This window comes from Cryptomeria japonica, chromosome 5, assembly GCF_030272615.1.
Source record: "Cryptomeria japonica chromosome 5, Sugi_1.0, whole genome shotgun sequence".
NCBI classification, from domain to species: Eukaryota; Viridiplantae; Streptophyta; class Pinopsida; order Cupressales; family Cupressaceae; genus Cryptomeria; species Cryptomeria japonica.
Window position 1 is genome coordinate 116,846,158 of NC_081409.1, and position 18,282 is coordinate 116,864,439.

Consider the following 18,282-nt stretch of genomic DNA (forward strand, 5'->3'; position numbering starts at 1 on the left):
TGGCTCTCAGATAGGATTTTAGGTATAGTATCAACCAACATATTCTGACCCTCCGGCTCCAACAACATATCTTTCTTCAGAAGATCAGAAAAAAAATCAACAACAACTCCACTTATTTCATCATCATTATCAATTCTTCTCCCATTCTTTATCGGGTGGTCAATTCTATTTGCAGCCCTATGTTTAAGGGTAGAGATGTGGAAAAAACTGGTGTTTTTATCACCATCCTTGAGTCATAAGGCTCGAGATATCTACCTCCAACAGGTCTCTTTCTGAGCTACAATATTGTGGTATTTGGATAGAACCTCACTTTCCCTAGAAAAATTATCATTCACATATCCTTCATTTTGGACTTTATCCTGGATCAGGACCAACTCCTCCTGAATAGCAGATTTCTGAACAAAGATGTCCCCAAATTCTTCTCTATTCCACTTTTTAACCCTCTCCTTGACATGCCTTAACTTTTTATCAACTCGGAACATAGCAGAACCATCCACTTGAACATTCCACCAATCATTCACGCTACTAGAAAGGTTTGGGTGGGATAGCCACATTTTCTCAAATCTAAATGGAAACCTCCTTCGTGGACCATTTTTAGGCTCATCTATCAGACATATAGGAAAGTGGTCAGATCTAATTCTAACCATAGAATTCAGAGAACAGATATAATGTTGGATCCATTCAACAGAAATCAAGGCCCTATCAAGCCTAACTTGAATCAGGTCAATACCAACACGGTGATTGGACCAAGTGAAAGAAGCTCCAGATAAATCCAAGTCAACTAGACCTTGACCATTGATGAAGTCAGCTAAGTCCAATTTGTTGTCAATCTGTATCTAGGATCCCCCAAATTTCTCAGCTTTCATGAGAGAGGTATTAAAATCCCCCATTATCAGCCAAGGAGTATTGGGATAACGGCTACGAAAAGAAGAGAGCTTTAGCCAGAATTTCCTCCTACAAACTTTATTATTGGGAGCATACACATTGGAAAGGATCCAAGAGAACCCATCCCTTGAATGTTTAAACAAAGTAGCTACATGGTTACTATCATGACAGATAGGAATGCCATGAATAAACTTGGTATTCCAGAGAGTAGAAACTCCCCCAGAAGCCCCATAAGAGTTGCTCCCTTGAGATTCACAAAATTTAGAGAACTTAATTTTCTCCACCTTATCTTTCGACATTTTAGTTTCTTGAATAAGTAAAATATCCAGTCTATGATCCCTGACAATATTATGGACAATGTCATGTTTATGACTACTATTAAGACCTCTAATATTCCAAGATAGGATCTTCATTTCTTACCAGGGGAATTAAATAGACTATCATGGATTCTTTTTTGTGATCCATCTGCTATGTTCTGTATGCACTCCTACTCTCTTTGCCATTTGTTATATTTTCTCCGTGTACTTAAAGGTGGCCCACCACAGTCTTCCTTCACTTTGTTACAAGTTGTAACTCCAAGCTTCTGCTGAGACTTCTTTTTCTTCAACACCACCTTAGTGTATCTCATTTATTCATCAAATTCATTTCCCTATTTACCCATAGCACTATCAACCTTTGAGGACTGCAAGGTGTCCAGAATAACAATATTCAGATCAAAGTCAGGGAGGTTACAGGTGGAATGTTGTGACGAAGAGTCATCCTCCAAGGTCTTCTTCAGATCATTAAGCTCAAGAATACCAAATGATAATCCAACAACCAGAGAAGATTGTCGATCTTTAAAGGAGCATTCTTCCATATTCTTGAATCTGTGGGGGTTCAGGGGAAGTTATCCCTCCTCCAAATCCTCCACCAAAACTTGTTCTTCTCCCTTTTCAACAATTTCATTCTCCTTAGTTATCTCCTCTTCAACCTGATCAAGACCCTCCTCAGACGTGATCTTCGGATCTATGTCCTTGGCCTCAAGGTTTTGATCACCATGAATACTTTCTCTGTTATCTTCCTCCTGGCCTATTTCTTTTGCCTCACCGTTCTGGCCATGTTGAACAACATTTTTCTTATTGGTTTCGTGGCTCCCATCAGGCCCTTTCTGGTGAACAAAATTACCCTTCTTATTCTGGGTATCTTCTTCCACAGGTTTGGGTTTCCATATGATAGGTCCTTTATTAGGATCTATCTTGGTGTTCTGAGGGTATATATTTTCCCAATGGCTCGCCTTTTTACACAAGAAGCAAACAAAAGGTAACGATTCAAACTCAATAATTTGAACTAGCATTCCCAACTTCAACACCAGCTTCATCGATGAAGGAAGATCCTTAGATCTAGACACCCCCACACAAATCTTGGCATAGACTATTCTTTTCCTAGCCGCCATCATAGGATCAATGGATAGAAGTTCACCAAACACTCTAGCAATGCCCTTAAAAATATCTTCATGCCAATATTCCAATGGAAGCCCTGGCAGCTTGACCCAGACGGGAATGGTTTCAAAAAAGGCATTAGATATATCCATATTCGAACACCACTTCTTAAGAGTTAAAGAGGACCTCCCCATAATCTATGGACCACCACAAAGAATAGTCACGATATCCTCAGCGCATGAGAATGCGAAGGAGAAAAACCATGAGGGAGAGCTGAAACCTCAACTTTCCCTTTGATCTTCCACCTTCGATATACAAAGACCCTCACTGAGTCAATGTTGGGTCTAGGCCCAGTGAACTTTCCAACAAGGGTGAGTGCCATAACAGCAATGTTGTGGTCAATCACCTAGTCAGGGATAGACAAAGCAACCTTTCCACTAGCCTTATCACAAGTAATAGATACAGGTGGAAAAGAGGACTTTCCAGTCGGCTTAACCCCAAATAAAGCAACACAATGACTATTTGTGGCTCATGTTAAAAAATCTCATTTTGTAGCCCCTTTGATAGGAACTCGAGAAGCCCGTGATGAAGACAAGTCACGAGGGTCGTCCACTGGGGAAACCCCTGATGAATCCTTGTCCCCTGGGTCCACCTGAAAACACATTTTTGGGTCCCCACCATAGTCAAAATCTGCATCACCATGGTTGTCCTTAGTGCTAGCAGATCCTGGGGATCTCGAACCCACTCACTGTGAACCCAGAAGGGGTCCACCAGGGACTACAGGAGCATCACCTGAAACTCTCCCCTCAACAGCCTGAAACCCTACACTAATCACTTTCTTCTCAAATATAGGAACCCTACCCTGTAACCGGTAAATTGTTACAAAGCATAACAGTCTATCAAACCGGCAAAGATTGAACTGGTAAGGTAGTTGCAGAGAGTGAAGGAGAGAAGAGAAAGAAGCCCTCATCTTGTTGATTATCAACCATACTATCATTTTTATTCCCTCTACACATTTTTTTTCACCCCCTAATGTCCCTCTAAGCCCCCTCACAAGAAGGACAAAAATTATCAAGGTTTAGATTTTAAATCTAATATTTAAATTACCTATCTATTAACCATATAGGAGAGGGCTCCAATAGCCATATTGCTAAAGCTAAGGGGAAGAAAAAAGTTGTGATGTTTATATCCACCTTTAAATATCAATACAAGGATCCCTATATAGGTAAGGATGTTATAATAGATACAAGTGATGATGCACCTAACATACTTGGGATTGAAGATTGTGATGGTGACCTTATTCTTAATTCTAACAATACTAGAATCACTCTTCCTCAATTGAAGTTGTTGCATTAGTGATCATTGTGTTAACTATATTTTTTGTTGATATGCATGCATAATACTATAGTATCTCATACCGATCAGAAAAAAATACTATAGTATCTCACTATAAAAGGGACTAAATTATACAAAATGGTTCCAATTAGAAATGAATAAAATTAGCCTCCAAACTTTTTTATATGATAAAAAACAAACAAACAAACAAACAAACCAAAAGAAATTAAATAAATAACTTATATCTTACCAATAGAAAATCATCAAAGAAATTAATGACACAAAGGAAGACATACCCACATATGAAGACAAATCGATTCTTTTGGAAAAGGACTTAAGTTAATAGTAACTTGCAAAAGGTGGTGTTTAATAGGATCACTATTAAAAAATAGTGTTATTAGTATTAAGAGACATGGAACCAAATGAAATCTTGCTTGATGCATGGAAATATATGACCAAGCTCAAGGACTAGAAGCTAAAGAAATAGAGAAAAGGATAAGGAAAACTCAAGATCCTCCATGGAGTTGGGAAGCTATTATGATGGTGGAACAACTTTAATCTCTATTGTGGCTCCTAATACTATTTTTTTTTAAATAATTTTGTTAATCCTTATGTTTTTCTTTTTCTTTTCTGAAATATTACTATTTTTTGCAGCTTGGTGTGTTTGGTTTACATTTTTTTTTATTTAAGATGGTTAATGTATAAAGGTTGACTCCCTTTCAAAAACTTATAGTACCTTTAATCAAAGAAACTTTTAAAGTGTATATTAAGTATATTATTACATTACCAAAATTTTATTATAAAATATATATAATAGAAATGATTATTTAAAACTATTAAATGACCAAATTATAATAATATTTATAATATGATCCTAACATAACATGATGCAGATATGTCGGAACAGATAGATATAGTTTCAAAGTTGGGGACATGGAAATAACAAATAGAATATGAATCTATCCCCTTTGCCTGCTTCCATTGCAAGAAAGTAGGTCACTAGGCAAAATCATGTCCTATCAAGCCTAAAGGAGAGCTCAAGAAGACTAAACCCCCGGGTGAAAGTAAAAAGGTTCCAGAAAAAAAGGTATGGCAAGTTAAAAACTCAAAAAATAAGGAAGCTGACTTTGTTGACAACAACTGTTTTGAACCCTTGGGGGAAAATAAGGAAGTGGTCTCCTCAACTTCTATCTCCAACCTTCCAATCCAAGAAGTATTGAGGAATGAGTCAACAAAAGTTAACAACCCCGTGACAGAGCAGATCCGAATAGAGGAATTGAAAGAACAGACTGTATCTTCAAAAGACACAACTGAAGTGGTAACTGCTAATACTTTTGCTGGTAAAGAAATGCAAAATAAAGAGGAACAACTTGAGGAAGGGGAGATCACTGGCTCCCAAGAAGAAAAGACTGACTCTTCCTCGCTTATGATCAATACTGAAATGCAAGAAGCCCAAAAATGTGCTATACTGGGTATGAACCTTTTAGATTTAGATCAAAATTTAAAAATAGTAAATAGTGCATCACATGATTCTAGGTTCCCTAATTGGGGCAATGAAGATGAAATATCCAGACTCCTTCGTAATCCTGAAGCGGTTCTAGAGAAAGAAGCTAACTGGAAAATACCAAAATATAGGAACAAGAAAGGATCCACTCCCTCGGCTTCTCAACTAAGGAAATCCAGCAGAATAGCTCAAGTTGATGTTGGGTACATTTCCTCTTCCCCAGGTCGACCTTCTAACCACAAAGTCAGAGACAAGGAGGCCAGTAAGAACATTGTAGATGGGACTCAGAAGACTCTTAAGGAGTTAGGAATCGGTAAGTAACTATGAAGATTATCTCTTGGAATATTAGGGGACTTAATAATCCTCATAAACATGATATTATTAGGAATATGATAAGGGATAGTAAACCTGATGTTTTTCTTATTCAAGAGACCAAAATGAGTAGAGAAAAAGTTGAAACTTTGAAGTTTTTAAAAATGGGACTATCAGAGGTGGAAGCTCGGAAGGTGCTTCGGGAGGCATAGCTACTATGTGGAATCTCAATAGTGTCAAAGGCCATGTTCTTATTCAAGAAAAAAATTTCTCTTGCATTAGATTTGAGAATTTAAAAGATAGAACTTCATGGGTCCTCACCAACATATATGCACCCAACACCTTGAAAGCTAGAAACTCCTTCTAGAAAAAACTTATAGAAACTAGGGACAACTTCAAGAATCTTAGTTGGTTGGTCATGGGAGATTTTAATACTCCTTTGAGAGAGGAGGAAAAAATTGGTGGAAGCCCCTCTCAGTTGGAAAGGAGGTTGGCCCTTATGGATTTCATAAATACTCAGGCTCTCAATGATGTGGAGATACAGGGATGCAATTACACATGGACTAATAGGAGAACTAGCAATGATCTTATCCAAGTTCGCTTTGACAGGGCTCTTATTTTTGATGACTAGTTCAGACATTATTTCTGCTCCCTGTCTGCCCACATCCGGGTTGGGTCTGATCATTTTCCCATCACTCTCTTTGCTGACCCAATTAATAGAAGAAGACATTTTCCTTTTAGATTTGAAAAAATGTGGACTCATCACCTTGATATTACTTGCAATATTCAGAATTGGTGGAATATCCAAGTTGAGGGCACTTCTATGTACAAAGTTGTGAAGAAACTCAAAAGTGTTAAGGACAATATAAGACTCTGGAATAAATCTAGCTTCAGGAACATTTTTGAGGCCAAAGGTAAAGTCCAGGATGACCTTAAGAAAATACAGGTCCAAATTCAGAAGGATGGTTTCTCTACTGTGTCTATTGCTAAAGAGAATGAAACCCTTAAAAAATACAATGAAATCATTGCTAAAGAGGAAACGTTTTGGAAGAAGAGATCAAGATGCACTTGGCTAAAGGAAGGGGATAGGAATACAAGATTCTTTCATATGTCGACTATCAAACATAAAGCAGCAAACAGGATTACTAAACTGGTAGTGGACAATGGGGAGCTAGTTAAGTTGGAAGAGATAAGGAATGAGGTCAAAAGGTACTTTTCAGATCTTCTAAGGAGGGATCACAGGTTGGATGTTGATGCTCAATCTTCTTTTCTTCAAAATATTCCTTGCCTCATTGATGAGAAGATGAATGCCTCCCTTTCTTCCATACCTTCGAACTTGGAAATAAAAAATGTTGTTTTTTCTTTTGATGGTAATAAAGCTCCCGGTCCAGATGGCTTCTCCATGTTCTTCTTCCAAGATTTCTGGGACATTGTATGGAAAGATGTTTCCAACAAGGTCAAGGAATTTTTTGGGGCTGGAAGACTTTTAAAAGAAATTAATGGCACTTTCATTGCACTTATTCCCAAAATTCAAGGTGTTGACTCCATGGACAAGTTCAGACCACTCAGCTTATGTAACTCATTTTATAAGATTATCTCCAAGGTTCTTACCACCAAAATCCTGACTGTCCTTCCCTCTTTGATTAATCATCAGCAAAATGGTTTTGTCCTAGGAAGACAAATTCTTGATTCCATTATTACTGTCCATGAGAATATTCATTCTCTTGTAAGGGGCAAGAAACAGGGTCTCATCCTCAAGCTTGATCTCTCTAAGGCCTATGACCGGGTTGATTGGTCTTTTCTTGTGAAGGTTCTTGTGGCTTATGGTTTGTCTACCAAATGTGTTGACCTCTTTAGTTAGCTTATTACCTCAGCCTCTTTTGTTGTTCTTGTCAATGGATCTCCATCCCCCTTCTTCCAAGCGTCTAGAGGATTGAGGCAAGGGGATCCCATTTCCCCTATCCTCTTCATTATTATGGCTGAATGTTTTGGTAGGTCTATGGAAAGCATGGTGATGCAAGGATCTTTTAAGGGACTTCAACCTTCTTCAGCTGATCATTCCCATTCTCACCAACAGTTTGTGGACGATACCATTGTCATGGGGGAATCAAGTATCTCAAAAGCTAGAACCCTGAAGGACACTCTTTGTAAGTTTTCCTCTGCATCTGGCCAGCTCATTAACTGGGTCAAAAGCGAAATTTTTTTCATTAATACTCCAGAGAGAAGACAACATAGAATCAGCAGAATCCTGGAATGTCAGATTGTTGATCTTCCTGCCACTTATCTTGGCCTCCCCTTGGGCATTGCACCTTTTGATTCTTTTTGGAGCTCACTGGTGGACAAATTTCATAAAAAGCTAGCTGGATGGAAAGGAGCCCTTTTAAGTCAGGCTGGAAAGCTTCAACTTCTAAAAGCTTCTCTTCAAAGCATACCTATCTATGCCCTTAGCCTTTTCAGAATTCCAGTAAAGTATGCTGATGCAATTGAGAAAATTCAAAGAAAATTTCTCTGGTCAGGGGTTGAGGAAAAGAAAAGAATGTCTCTTGTGGCTTGGGATCAGGTATGCAGACCAAAAAGTAAAGGAGGTCTGGGCTTGAGAAGAATCCAGACCCTAAATGAAGCTATCTTGTCTAAACAGGTTTGGAGAATGTTCCACTCAGATAGTGAATGGTGTAAAATCTAGAGAAGTAAGTATTCTCTTATGTCCTCTTGTCTTTCCTCTTTTATCAATTCTGACATTAGTATGAATGGGTCCCATATCTGGAATCATGCCTCTAAGTGTAGGGACACCATTGCTAAAGGGGTTATATGGAAATTAGGCAATGGTAGGAAAATTAAATTTTGGGACGATCCCTGGCTTTTTGATAAATCTTTGGTTGATATCCTAGAATGGGCCCCTTATGCCTCCTCTTGTATTAGAATGTTTGGTCCTTTAGTTGAAGGGTATTGGATAGGTAATAAATGGCAGAACATTGAAAGTATCCACCCAAACCTTATTAAGCTTAAAAACCATCTGTCATCGCCCTGGTTGAATAAAGAGGAAGACTCCCTCATTTGGAAATATGATCCTAAAGGTAATATTACTGTCTCTTCAATGTATGGTGTTCTCTCCCCTACCCCTTCTGAAAATCCTTTCTGGTCTAAAGCTTGGATAAAGGGACTGATCCCTAAAATCAACTTTTTCTATTGGACTATTCTTCAAAATAAAATTTTGACCTTAGATAATCTCAAGGGCAGACGTTTTGCTTTCCCTAATAGATGTGCTCTGTGTCTTGAGGAGGAAGAGTCTGTGGACCATCTAGCCATCCACTGTTCCTATTCTGCTTCAATCTGGGAAATATTTCTTAAGAGTTTTTGCATTGATTGGGTGTTTCCTAACACTATCAATGATTTTTTCTACTCCTGGAATTATCATTGGTCTAACTCCTTTTTGAGAACTCTGTGGCAGCTATCACTCCCTCACATTCTATGGGGGTTATGGAAAGAAAGAAACAATCGTATTTTCAGGGACACTTCTCTTACTCAGGATATTGTTTCCCAGAAAATAAAATGGGCTATAGTGGAGAACATTGGGATCATTGGGGGTCCTTGCTTTTCGGCCAACCCATTGGAATCTCACATTTTAAGTTACTGGAGCTTGAAGAATGCTGGCAGTTCTGACCCCAAGCAAAAAAAAAGATTAGAAGCAAGATGGCAAACTCCCCCTCATGGTTGGTTCAAAGTCAATTTCGATGGTGCTGCAAAAGGTAATCCGGGCCCTGCGGGATGTGGAGCTATTCTTAGAGATGATAAAGGTATATGCAAGGAAATGATTGTTGTTCCAATAGGAAGCCAAACAAACCACAAGGCAGAAGCAATGGTAGCACTCCAAGGTATTCTCCTCGCAAAAAGATGGAATTGCCCTTACCAATGGATTGAAGGGGACTCTAACAACATCATCAAATGCCTCAAGGGGACCTCTAAGCCCTCATGGTCTATCAATAACATTATAAAGGCTGCTAGAGACCTCATTAACACTTTTGAGAAAAGTTTCATATCTCATATCTACCGTGAAGCTAATGGTTCTATTGACTGGGTAGCCAATGTGGCGGTCAATCAAGATGAAATGATTACATGGAAGGGAGAATAGGGCCTCCAAGAGGATGTCAGATTAATCATCTTTAAGGATAGATACAATAGCACCCCAAAGATCATTAATGGACAAAATAATAATGAAACGGATTAAAAGGAGTGCTTCGAGCTATTATAATATTGTCAGTACCAGAATCCAGATTTTGGAAACTAACAGCGGAATCCAGATTCTAGAAACTATCAGCAGAATCCAAATTCTGGAAACTATCAGCATTGGCGAAGGGAAGTCAATAGCAGATTATGTGGAGGATTTGACCAAAACTATTGATAAAGCCGAAAATATAAGAGACTCCTTCAATCCCATATTTGAGCAAATTGAGAAAGCCCTGATTAAGAGGAAAGCAAATGCCAATGCTATGGATCAAACAATGGCAGAAACTGTCAGTAAAGTTAGCAAAATTGAGGAAAGCCTTAAAATTATCGCAGAGCAAAACTTAAACATTCTAAAGGCCTCTGCTGTCAATACCAAAACCCTCATCAGCAATTTGGAGGAGGAGAAGGATACCCTGGAAATTGACCCTAACACTGAAGGCACGGGAGATGTTCAAGGACCCAGAACAAGAACCAGAGGTAAAAAGAAGGAGAAGAAGCCAAATAAGGACCTGAATGAACTTCAAGCTGCTGCAGCCAATTACGACCAGTTGGTGATTAAGGCGGAGGACCTCCTGAAGGCTTTATAATTGTGCAGTGTTTTCCCTGGTTTCTTCTATTTTGTTGTTTCTTTCTTCTGTTGTCATATCTGTTTACTGGCTTTATTACCAATCGTTTTGATAGTTGTTCTTACATGGCCTGGATACTCTCTGATGATCTATTTTAAACTCATTTGTTAAAGGTTTCGGGTCCTTAAAACCTATTTTTCCTATTAATCAGAACATGTAGCACTAACATTTGAAGTTTTTGGATAAAAATTATGTACTACTTTTTTAAGTGTGATTAGAAATGTTATTTTTTATCCAAAATTTTATAACAGAAAATAATGTGTATTGTACTTTGTGGTTAGTATCTACCATGAAAAGAAATTGAATCGATGAATCGAGATCTTTTCAAGCCTCTATCCTTCCTTCACAATTATTGTAGTTGGTTGATAGGCCATTATTTCTGTGAACTCTTTCTCCTAAGTTGTAATCATTGGTTACCATACATAGATGGGCATCCAAAAGTAATGTTTTTGAGAAATGTATTCTCTATTTTAATAGTTCTTTAAACACTTCAAAAAATCTAAAAAGCATAATGCAACATGCACATAGTCATTCAACACCCAAAGAAGAATCTATGCATAACAATGTGATTGATGAGATATAAACAATATAGTGTAAATAATATTAGTGTTTATATCATACCAATACAAAAATGCGTAGACTATATCTAATAAAGGTACATATTGTTTCCCATTGTTTTTCGAATGGATTACTTTTTTCTATAGAAAGATTCTTCAATACTCCTACAAATGCTTTCATTCCTTGCATGGACTGCAATGATTGCAAGATATAAACAAAATGGATTTGCTAAAAATGCATTAGAATTTTTTAAGAAAATGTGATTGGAAGGCATGGTTCTAGATTCCACAATATTGGCAAACATCCTTCCACAAATGCCAAAATGGGTACGACAAGGGTGTTGGGATAATGTGCAAATATGTGTTTGGATTGATTGAGTGATGTGTTGTCATTGTTGTCAACATATTCCTTTGTGTGTTCTAGTGTTGTAGTCAAACTAAGTGAGTTGGTTTGGCCAGTGTGTTGCAGATGAGTTGTTGTGGATTAAAGGGTTTTGATCAAGTTATGAGATCCAGTATTGTGGTTGGTTTTTCAGTTGTTCAATGTTGATAAGTGTTCTAGATTTTGCTCCACGTTGCAATATCTTGGTTTGCGGATTTGGTAGAGTGTTTGGGACGTTCTAGTGTATCTTAAATTTAGATGGTTTGTGATTTGGATGTCCACAAGTGTATCTTTCAGTTTGACAGCCGGTTTAGTTAGTGTTCTTAACGGTTTAGTTAGTGTTCTTAAAGTTCGATATAATGATGATGGAGATTCTAGTAAGTGATGATGTTCTGGTTGTTGTTGTGGTAATTCATGATGCTTGTGGATGTTTCTAAGTCACATCTTATATATTTTGATGGTCTGCATTGATCGTTGTGCGTGTTATTGATAATTTTCCTTGATCTGGTGGTGTTCTTCATGTTCTTGGCCGACATGATGATTGTAGCGTGTTGTGGATGTTCAAAGCATAATTCTTGGAGGTGTTTCATGTTAGAGGTGGTGATTTAGGTCCATACTATGTCTTTGTTGACATTTCTTTGGTCCGCATGTAATATTTTAGCATGTATGATTATTTGTGATGTGTGTTGAGCCGACCTTGAAAGATAGGTTAACGATGTGTATAAATTAATGTAATATCATGTTGTGGATGTATCTACGAATGTGTGAGATTGCGAATAATGCTTTAATCTTTCAATAGCATAGAAGAAGTGTGAAAAAGTGTGAAGTGTGAAAAAGCAGTGCATGTGCCTAACCGGAATTGTAACTAGGCATGAGGAGATGCTATTCTATCAGTCCATGGTCTTCCGGATGTAATCCAAATGTTTTTGTAAGACAATGAGTCTTCCCCAGGTTTGTAGCCCTTGTTGTTATTGTTTTTGAGCAATGAGCTCTAGGGAGTGTGTCTGAATGCATGTGCATTCCCCATTGTAATATTCCATATACTTCTAACAGGGTATCATCATATTGTGGGTAGGTTTCCATCATGGTTTTTCCCTTAACCGATTTTTCCACGTCAAATATCTTGGTGTTATGTGTGTTATTGATGTGGTGTTGATTTATGCTTTCACTGTTATTTATCAGATCTGAAATTGTGTTTAAGATGAGTAGAGTTTCTGAGAAAACTGATTCACCGCTCCCCCACCCCCCCCCCCCCCTCCCCCCCCCCCCAACCCCCCATTAGTTTTTTGCTTTGTTGCCAACCAAGGGATGGTCTTTGATAAAAGTATAATCAAAAGCAATTTTTTATTCCATTTTATTTTAAGTGTCCTAGTAGACATGTATACAAAATGTGAAAGCATACATAAGGCATTCGAAGTATTTGATAAAATGTATCAAATAGATGTGGTCTCATGGACTAACATGATCATAGGATATGCACAAATGGGTTTTAAATGAAATGGTCTTAAAAAATTTAAACAAATGTAATTGATAGGTGTAAGGCCAAAATTTAAAACCTTTACCAACATACTCCCAACCTTTTCCAAAAGGGGAGCTGTAGAATGAGATATCAACATCCACCAAACATAATTGAAAGTTGATTTTTGTTAAATTTTTATAGCTCCATGTGCCCTAATAGACATGTATGCAAAATGTGGAACCATACACAAAGCATGTGAACTATTTGACAACTGGTCTCAAAGAGATGTAATCTAATGGAATACTAATTCTATTACCAACATCCTCCCTACCTATACCAAAATGAGAGCTTTAGAACAAGGCATGGACTTCTATAAAATTTTGATGTTCAATGTGAAGTGTATTTTTAATCAAATGGAAAAATCCTTGATTGGTTTATAACACTTTACTTAATAGCCAATTTTGTAGAGATTAACCATCTCTTGTTAGGATTCCCACAGATACTGAGAGGGGGGGGTGAATCAATATCTAACCGGTTTGTAGATTTTTTTAACTTAAAACATGTAGAGCATATTAATACAGTGTACCGGTAAACAAAAAGTAATGCAATAAGCAAAGATAAAAACAACCACATGAAAAACACACCATAACACAAGGATTTAACGAGGAAATCCGGTGTGGGAAAAACCTCGGTGGGATTTGTGACCCACAATATTCACTTACTGACCAATAAGAGAATATTACTGCTACAAGAGGGGCCTGCACATGTAGGAGGGCCAATTGCCTAGAGCTCATTGCTCAAATACAAAATAGGAAGTCTCACTGACTTACAAAATGGATTATATAAATCCAGTGTCTTGTACTGCTTCAAAGTAGCATCTATAATGCCAGATCCAGTACCGGTTTCTGCTCTGCTTCTTACATAAACCCTTAACCTATAATCCGCATAATAGGTCTGCCTTATTTCGCCTAATTACATTCTTCTTCCTTACTTCAAATGTTCTACAATGATCTCTCTTATATAAGAGTCATTTTACAACTTGCCAAGTCAGCTTACAATGATTTTACAAATAATAAACAAAATATATAAATAACAAAAATCCTATCGGCCTCTATGCCGGTATACTTCTTTTCACTGTCGGTATCGGTGGTTTGAGTGCTGGTGTAGAGTCTGATCTTGCTAGTGCCGATGGAATGCCTTGCCAGTGTCATAGGATTGTAAGGTTGCCATCAATGACAAAACCTTCAATCACCTACAATGTCTCATTGGAGTGTACATATGCCAACATCTCTAAAGATGTACAATGAGATATTTATAAGCATACTTGATATACTCAATAGTCCACTTTGAAAATATGAACATTTACTCAAATGATCTAAATCAAATGAATGTAGACCCTCCTCTACATTTCTTGTGTACCCAATTAAATTAATTCTTTATGATTCATATTTTGTGTGATTACATTATTGTAGGTTAATCCATTCATATGACATTGAGAGTCCATTTTGAAAAGTGGAATTAATTGTTCTTTGTTCATGCAAACAACCCATGTTAATTGTGGTAACTTAGAATTTTAGACTCTTAGTAATTTGGAGAATTGTTGAAATTGTTGCTCATTGTATTTACTATAAAACACTGGAAAGGCAAATTGTGGCTAGGCAAATTGTGGCTCTACTTTTACTAGCCTCAAATTGCTAAGATTGTTTCTTTCTTTTGGAGATAAGAAAACCTAATATAAGTGCCTAGATTGTAGTTTAATTTTGGAAGGAGCATATACTAATTTAGGGATGTATTTGGTGTAAGGGAGTTCATTGCATTGTAATGGTGCATTGTTATATCCCCTTTTAGGTAAACTAGGCTTAAGGCAAATTGTTGCCTCTAATTTTCTACTACTTTTTAGAGTATTTTAGTCGTGTGTTACATTGTTGTAATAGTTGCAAGTTTCAAAATGCTACAAGTGTTTCTATTTTTCTAAATTACAAGTTAATAACAATATTTCTTGTGAAGTAAATTATAATGCTTATTCAAGGAGTGCATCACTAACTTAAATATGGACCATCAATCAAAGAATACCTTTAGGTCAATAAGAGAGAATGAAGAGATTTCATTAAGGTCAATTGGCCTAGATTTTGTACTTATTCTTTAGGAGGTACAAATTCTTTATTTGGTCAAATTTAGTATAACTTACATCTAGACTTGTGGATTTTCTATATTCATAAATAATTGCTTTAAGCATAAAATTGGTTTTATTTGGATGTAGTGAAGACTACATTAGTAAACTATCGATTTTGCCTAGAATTTATACCTTGTCTTATTATTAAATTAATATAAGTTTTTATAGAAGCATTGACTAAAATACTTAAAGCTTGGAGATGGAATATGAAGCTGACTACATGGAATACAACCTAATATCCAACCACATTGCCTATAATTGAATTATTTTATCTCAATAACCTTCTCTTTGGCATCAATTATACCACATCCTTTTTCATGTGATGTGGGATCACTTTATATTGATATTATGCTAATGTTGTGTACATGTATCCGATCACCATAAAGAGGGGATGAAACAAAGCTATCATTTCTCCCTAAGAAGCCATTAGAGACACTATAAATCCTATACGAAATAAACTTGTGTAAAAAACAAAATTAAATCACTTATTTTATTCTTCACATATCCTTGTTGTATTCCTTATTATTTTCACGTATCAATCTTGTATTCCTTATTATGATTATTAGAAAAGTCTCATTTATCACTCATTTTAGATATTATTGAATTTTATTTTTGCTATAGAACATAAAATATAGCAATTTAAAGGTTATATTTTTTACATTTAACTTAAAGTAATTTGTGCAAACTTGAAAATATCTATTGTCAAATGATAGTTAGTGTTTGAAAATTTATTTTTAATTACCTAATGAAATCTTCTATTAAATATTACCCTTTGATATTATTCACTATTTTATTTACTCCTTTCTTTAATCCCCAATAAATTGCAATCATTCTATCAAATGTTACCTTTGGTATAATCCATCATTTATTTCCTCTTTTCTTTGAACCCTTAACAAAATTGCAATTTTTATTGTAAATTGTCTAACCCTAATTTTTGGGAAAGTAGATTTCCCTTTAAAAAATGTTAAATGTTTCCACATTATTTCTTATGGAAGAAAACAAAAAGATTCTTAAATAATTTATTTTTAATTACCTAGTGAAATCTTTTCTTTAGGGGAGAAAATTGTTAAATGGTTTAGATATATGATTCTTATGGAAGAAAAATTATTTTTAATTACCAATGAAATCTTCATCAAATATTTCTGCAATCCTTCTATCAAATGTTACCTTTGGTATAATTCATCATTCATTTTCTCTTTTATTTGAACCCTTAACAAAATTGTAATTTTTATTGTAAATTGTCTAACCCTAATTTTTGGAAAAGTAGATTTCCCTTTAAAAAAATGTTAATTGTTTCCACATTATTGCTTATGGAAGAAAACAAAAAGATTCTTAAATAATTTAATTTAATTAATTTTGATTTTTGAGTATTAGCTAATTGTTAAATGGTTTAGATATATGATACCAAATTATACATTGAAATTGTGGTATGAGTTTTAAGTTTTATATTTGTGAAACGTATTTATCATTAAATGGAAAAATCTTTGATTAGTTTGAAACACTTTACTTAATAGTCAAATTTGAAAAACATTAAGACACCCCTTCTATATATTTTTTATTCAAAAAAATTAATTTTTCATGTTTTATATTTTAGAGTGATTAAATTATATTTATGTCAAGAGGCATCTACAATGACATAAAAATGTCCGTAAACAAAAATCCATTTTTGAAACAATTTGACATGCAAATGACGAGTAAATGCATGGAATATGTCATGTTTCAGCTTTTGTGGAGGTGTTAACTATTTTATTACTCCAAATAAAATAGAACCTTTGCCACTTGTCTTCAGCTGGATTCACAACTTTTTGCTTGCAGGACTTTAATGGATTTGTATTCTTGATGTTTAGTATTTTAGAAGAACATTTATTTTACGGATGACTCTCTTCTATTATAAGATATCTCTCGACATATTTTACATATATTTTTTAAATATAAGTACACTAGTAGACTAATCCATTCACATGAAATTGGATGTTTATTTTGAAAAATGTCATTAATTGATGATTCAATAGAATGATTTGAATAATATGTAGAAATATGTATGTTGGTCTGATAAGAGGTGATTTTTCAACATAATGAGAAGTTAGGTGTTCATAGGTAGCAATGATGGCTTGTGTGTGATAAAATGCAAGCACTTTAGAGTATTCGTTGGTGATATTGGGTTTTGCTGGTTCTTGGAGGCCATCATTATCATGAATTTACATAATATGAAGATATTATCAGTCTGTGGTGTCTCAAAGGCTTGAAGATTTTATATTTTGGATTTCCTTGGGCAGTGTGGGTGGGATTAATTCCTGGTCGGTGAGCTTTTTTTTTTTGGTGAGTTTTCTAAACAAGTGGATGCTTCTATGAAGCTTAAGAAGGTAGAAAGGGAGGTGGCAAAGGAGCATGGTAGGTCTAGGAAGGAGAAGTGTAAATGGAAAGACAAACAATATAGTGATGACATGGTAGAAAACTTATCTACATTCCTGGAGAGGGATATTGGGAACCAAGACTTGAGGTGGGTCGTGGAAATTCAGGAATTGGTTAAGAACGTGGATGGCTCCCTTGCTGTTTGGATAAGGGCTACGATGGCGGGTACAATCTTGGACCCTGAATAGTTGGTGCGTAGGCATAATGTAATTGATGTTGCGCAGGCCTTAAGTTGTGCATCAATGCTGTTTCCTGCTGCTAGAATGTATCTCCTTCATGATGACATTCGTGGCATTGAGAACTAGATATAAGCTTTTTCTAACTACCATCTCAGGCACTCTCGCAGGTTCAGCAAGAATGTGTCGCCTACATCAGAAGGAGATGAAATTGGCAAATGGGTTGAAGGTGAATCTATCTCCTAAGGCTACCTTCAACGAACCTGTGTGCTGTTGTGATGAGAATACTAGGGAGGTGCATGTAGTTGATTCCTAACTACGTGGTGATGATGGTTGCAAAAAATTAAGTGCCCTAAGGAGTAGCTGGGGGAACTGTATATTCACCCTCTTTCCACTATGATACTTTACGTGGTGACGATGGTTGCAAAAAATTAAGTGCCCTAAGGAGTTGCTGGGGGAACTGTCTATTCACCCTCTTTTCACTATGATACTTAGCTTTTTAATGTCAATCGTTCTTCTTGCCTATGGTTGAAAATCAGTTATTTGGCATTTCATGGCCAATCTATCTTTCAAACAATGGTTCACAAGTAATGGGGCGGTGGCAGCATTACGGTATATGTTATGTTTTTGTTTTTGTTTTTTTCGGTTTTTCTGTGATCGAGGTGGATTAATATAAGAATGTAGTGAAATACTTTGGTACTAAAAAATTTGATAAACCCTGTGGTTACCAGTTATCCAAGCTTTGATTGCTCTTTTTTTGTGGCTCCTACATGCCTAACCTAGGTATAGTAGCACAAATTATAGAAATATTAGTCTTAA

The 18,282-nt window shown here is 36.1% G+C and overlaps 1 protein-coding gene across 1 annotated transcript; it reads left to right on the forward strand.

Annotated features, from left to right (window-relative positions):
• Positions 1-17,110: 17,110 nt before the first annotated feature.
• Positions 17,111-18,117, forward strand: LOC131067980 (uncharacterized). Its single transcript, XM_058003165.2, has 2 exons — positions 17,111-17,452; positions 17,634-18,117. The coding sequence occupies exons 1-2, from the start codon at positions 17,224-17,226 to the stop codon at positions 17,777-17,779; spliced, it is 375 nt and encodes a 124-aa protein (XP_057859148.2). The 5' UTR covers positions 17,111-17,223; the 3' UTR covers positions 17,780-18,117.
• Positions 18,118-18,282: the final 165 nt, after the last annotated feature.

What these genes read in the sequence shown, in the direction of transcription:
- LOC131067980 (XM_058003165.2), top strand. Translation starts at nt 17,224, where the DNA reads ATGAAGCTTAAGAAGGTAGAAAGGGAGGTGGCAAAGGAGCATGGTAGG. An exon ending in GATAAGGGCTACGATGGCGG is followed by an intron (nt 17,453 to 17,633) that starts GTACAATCTTGG and finishes GCACTCTCGCAG; the next exon opens with GTTCAGCAAGAATGTGTCGC.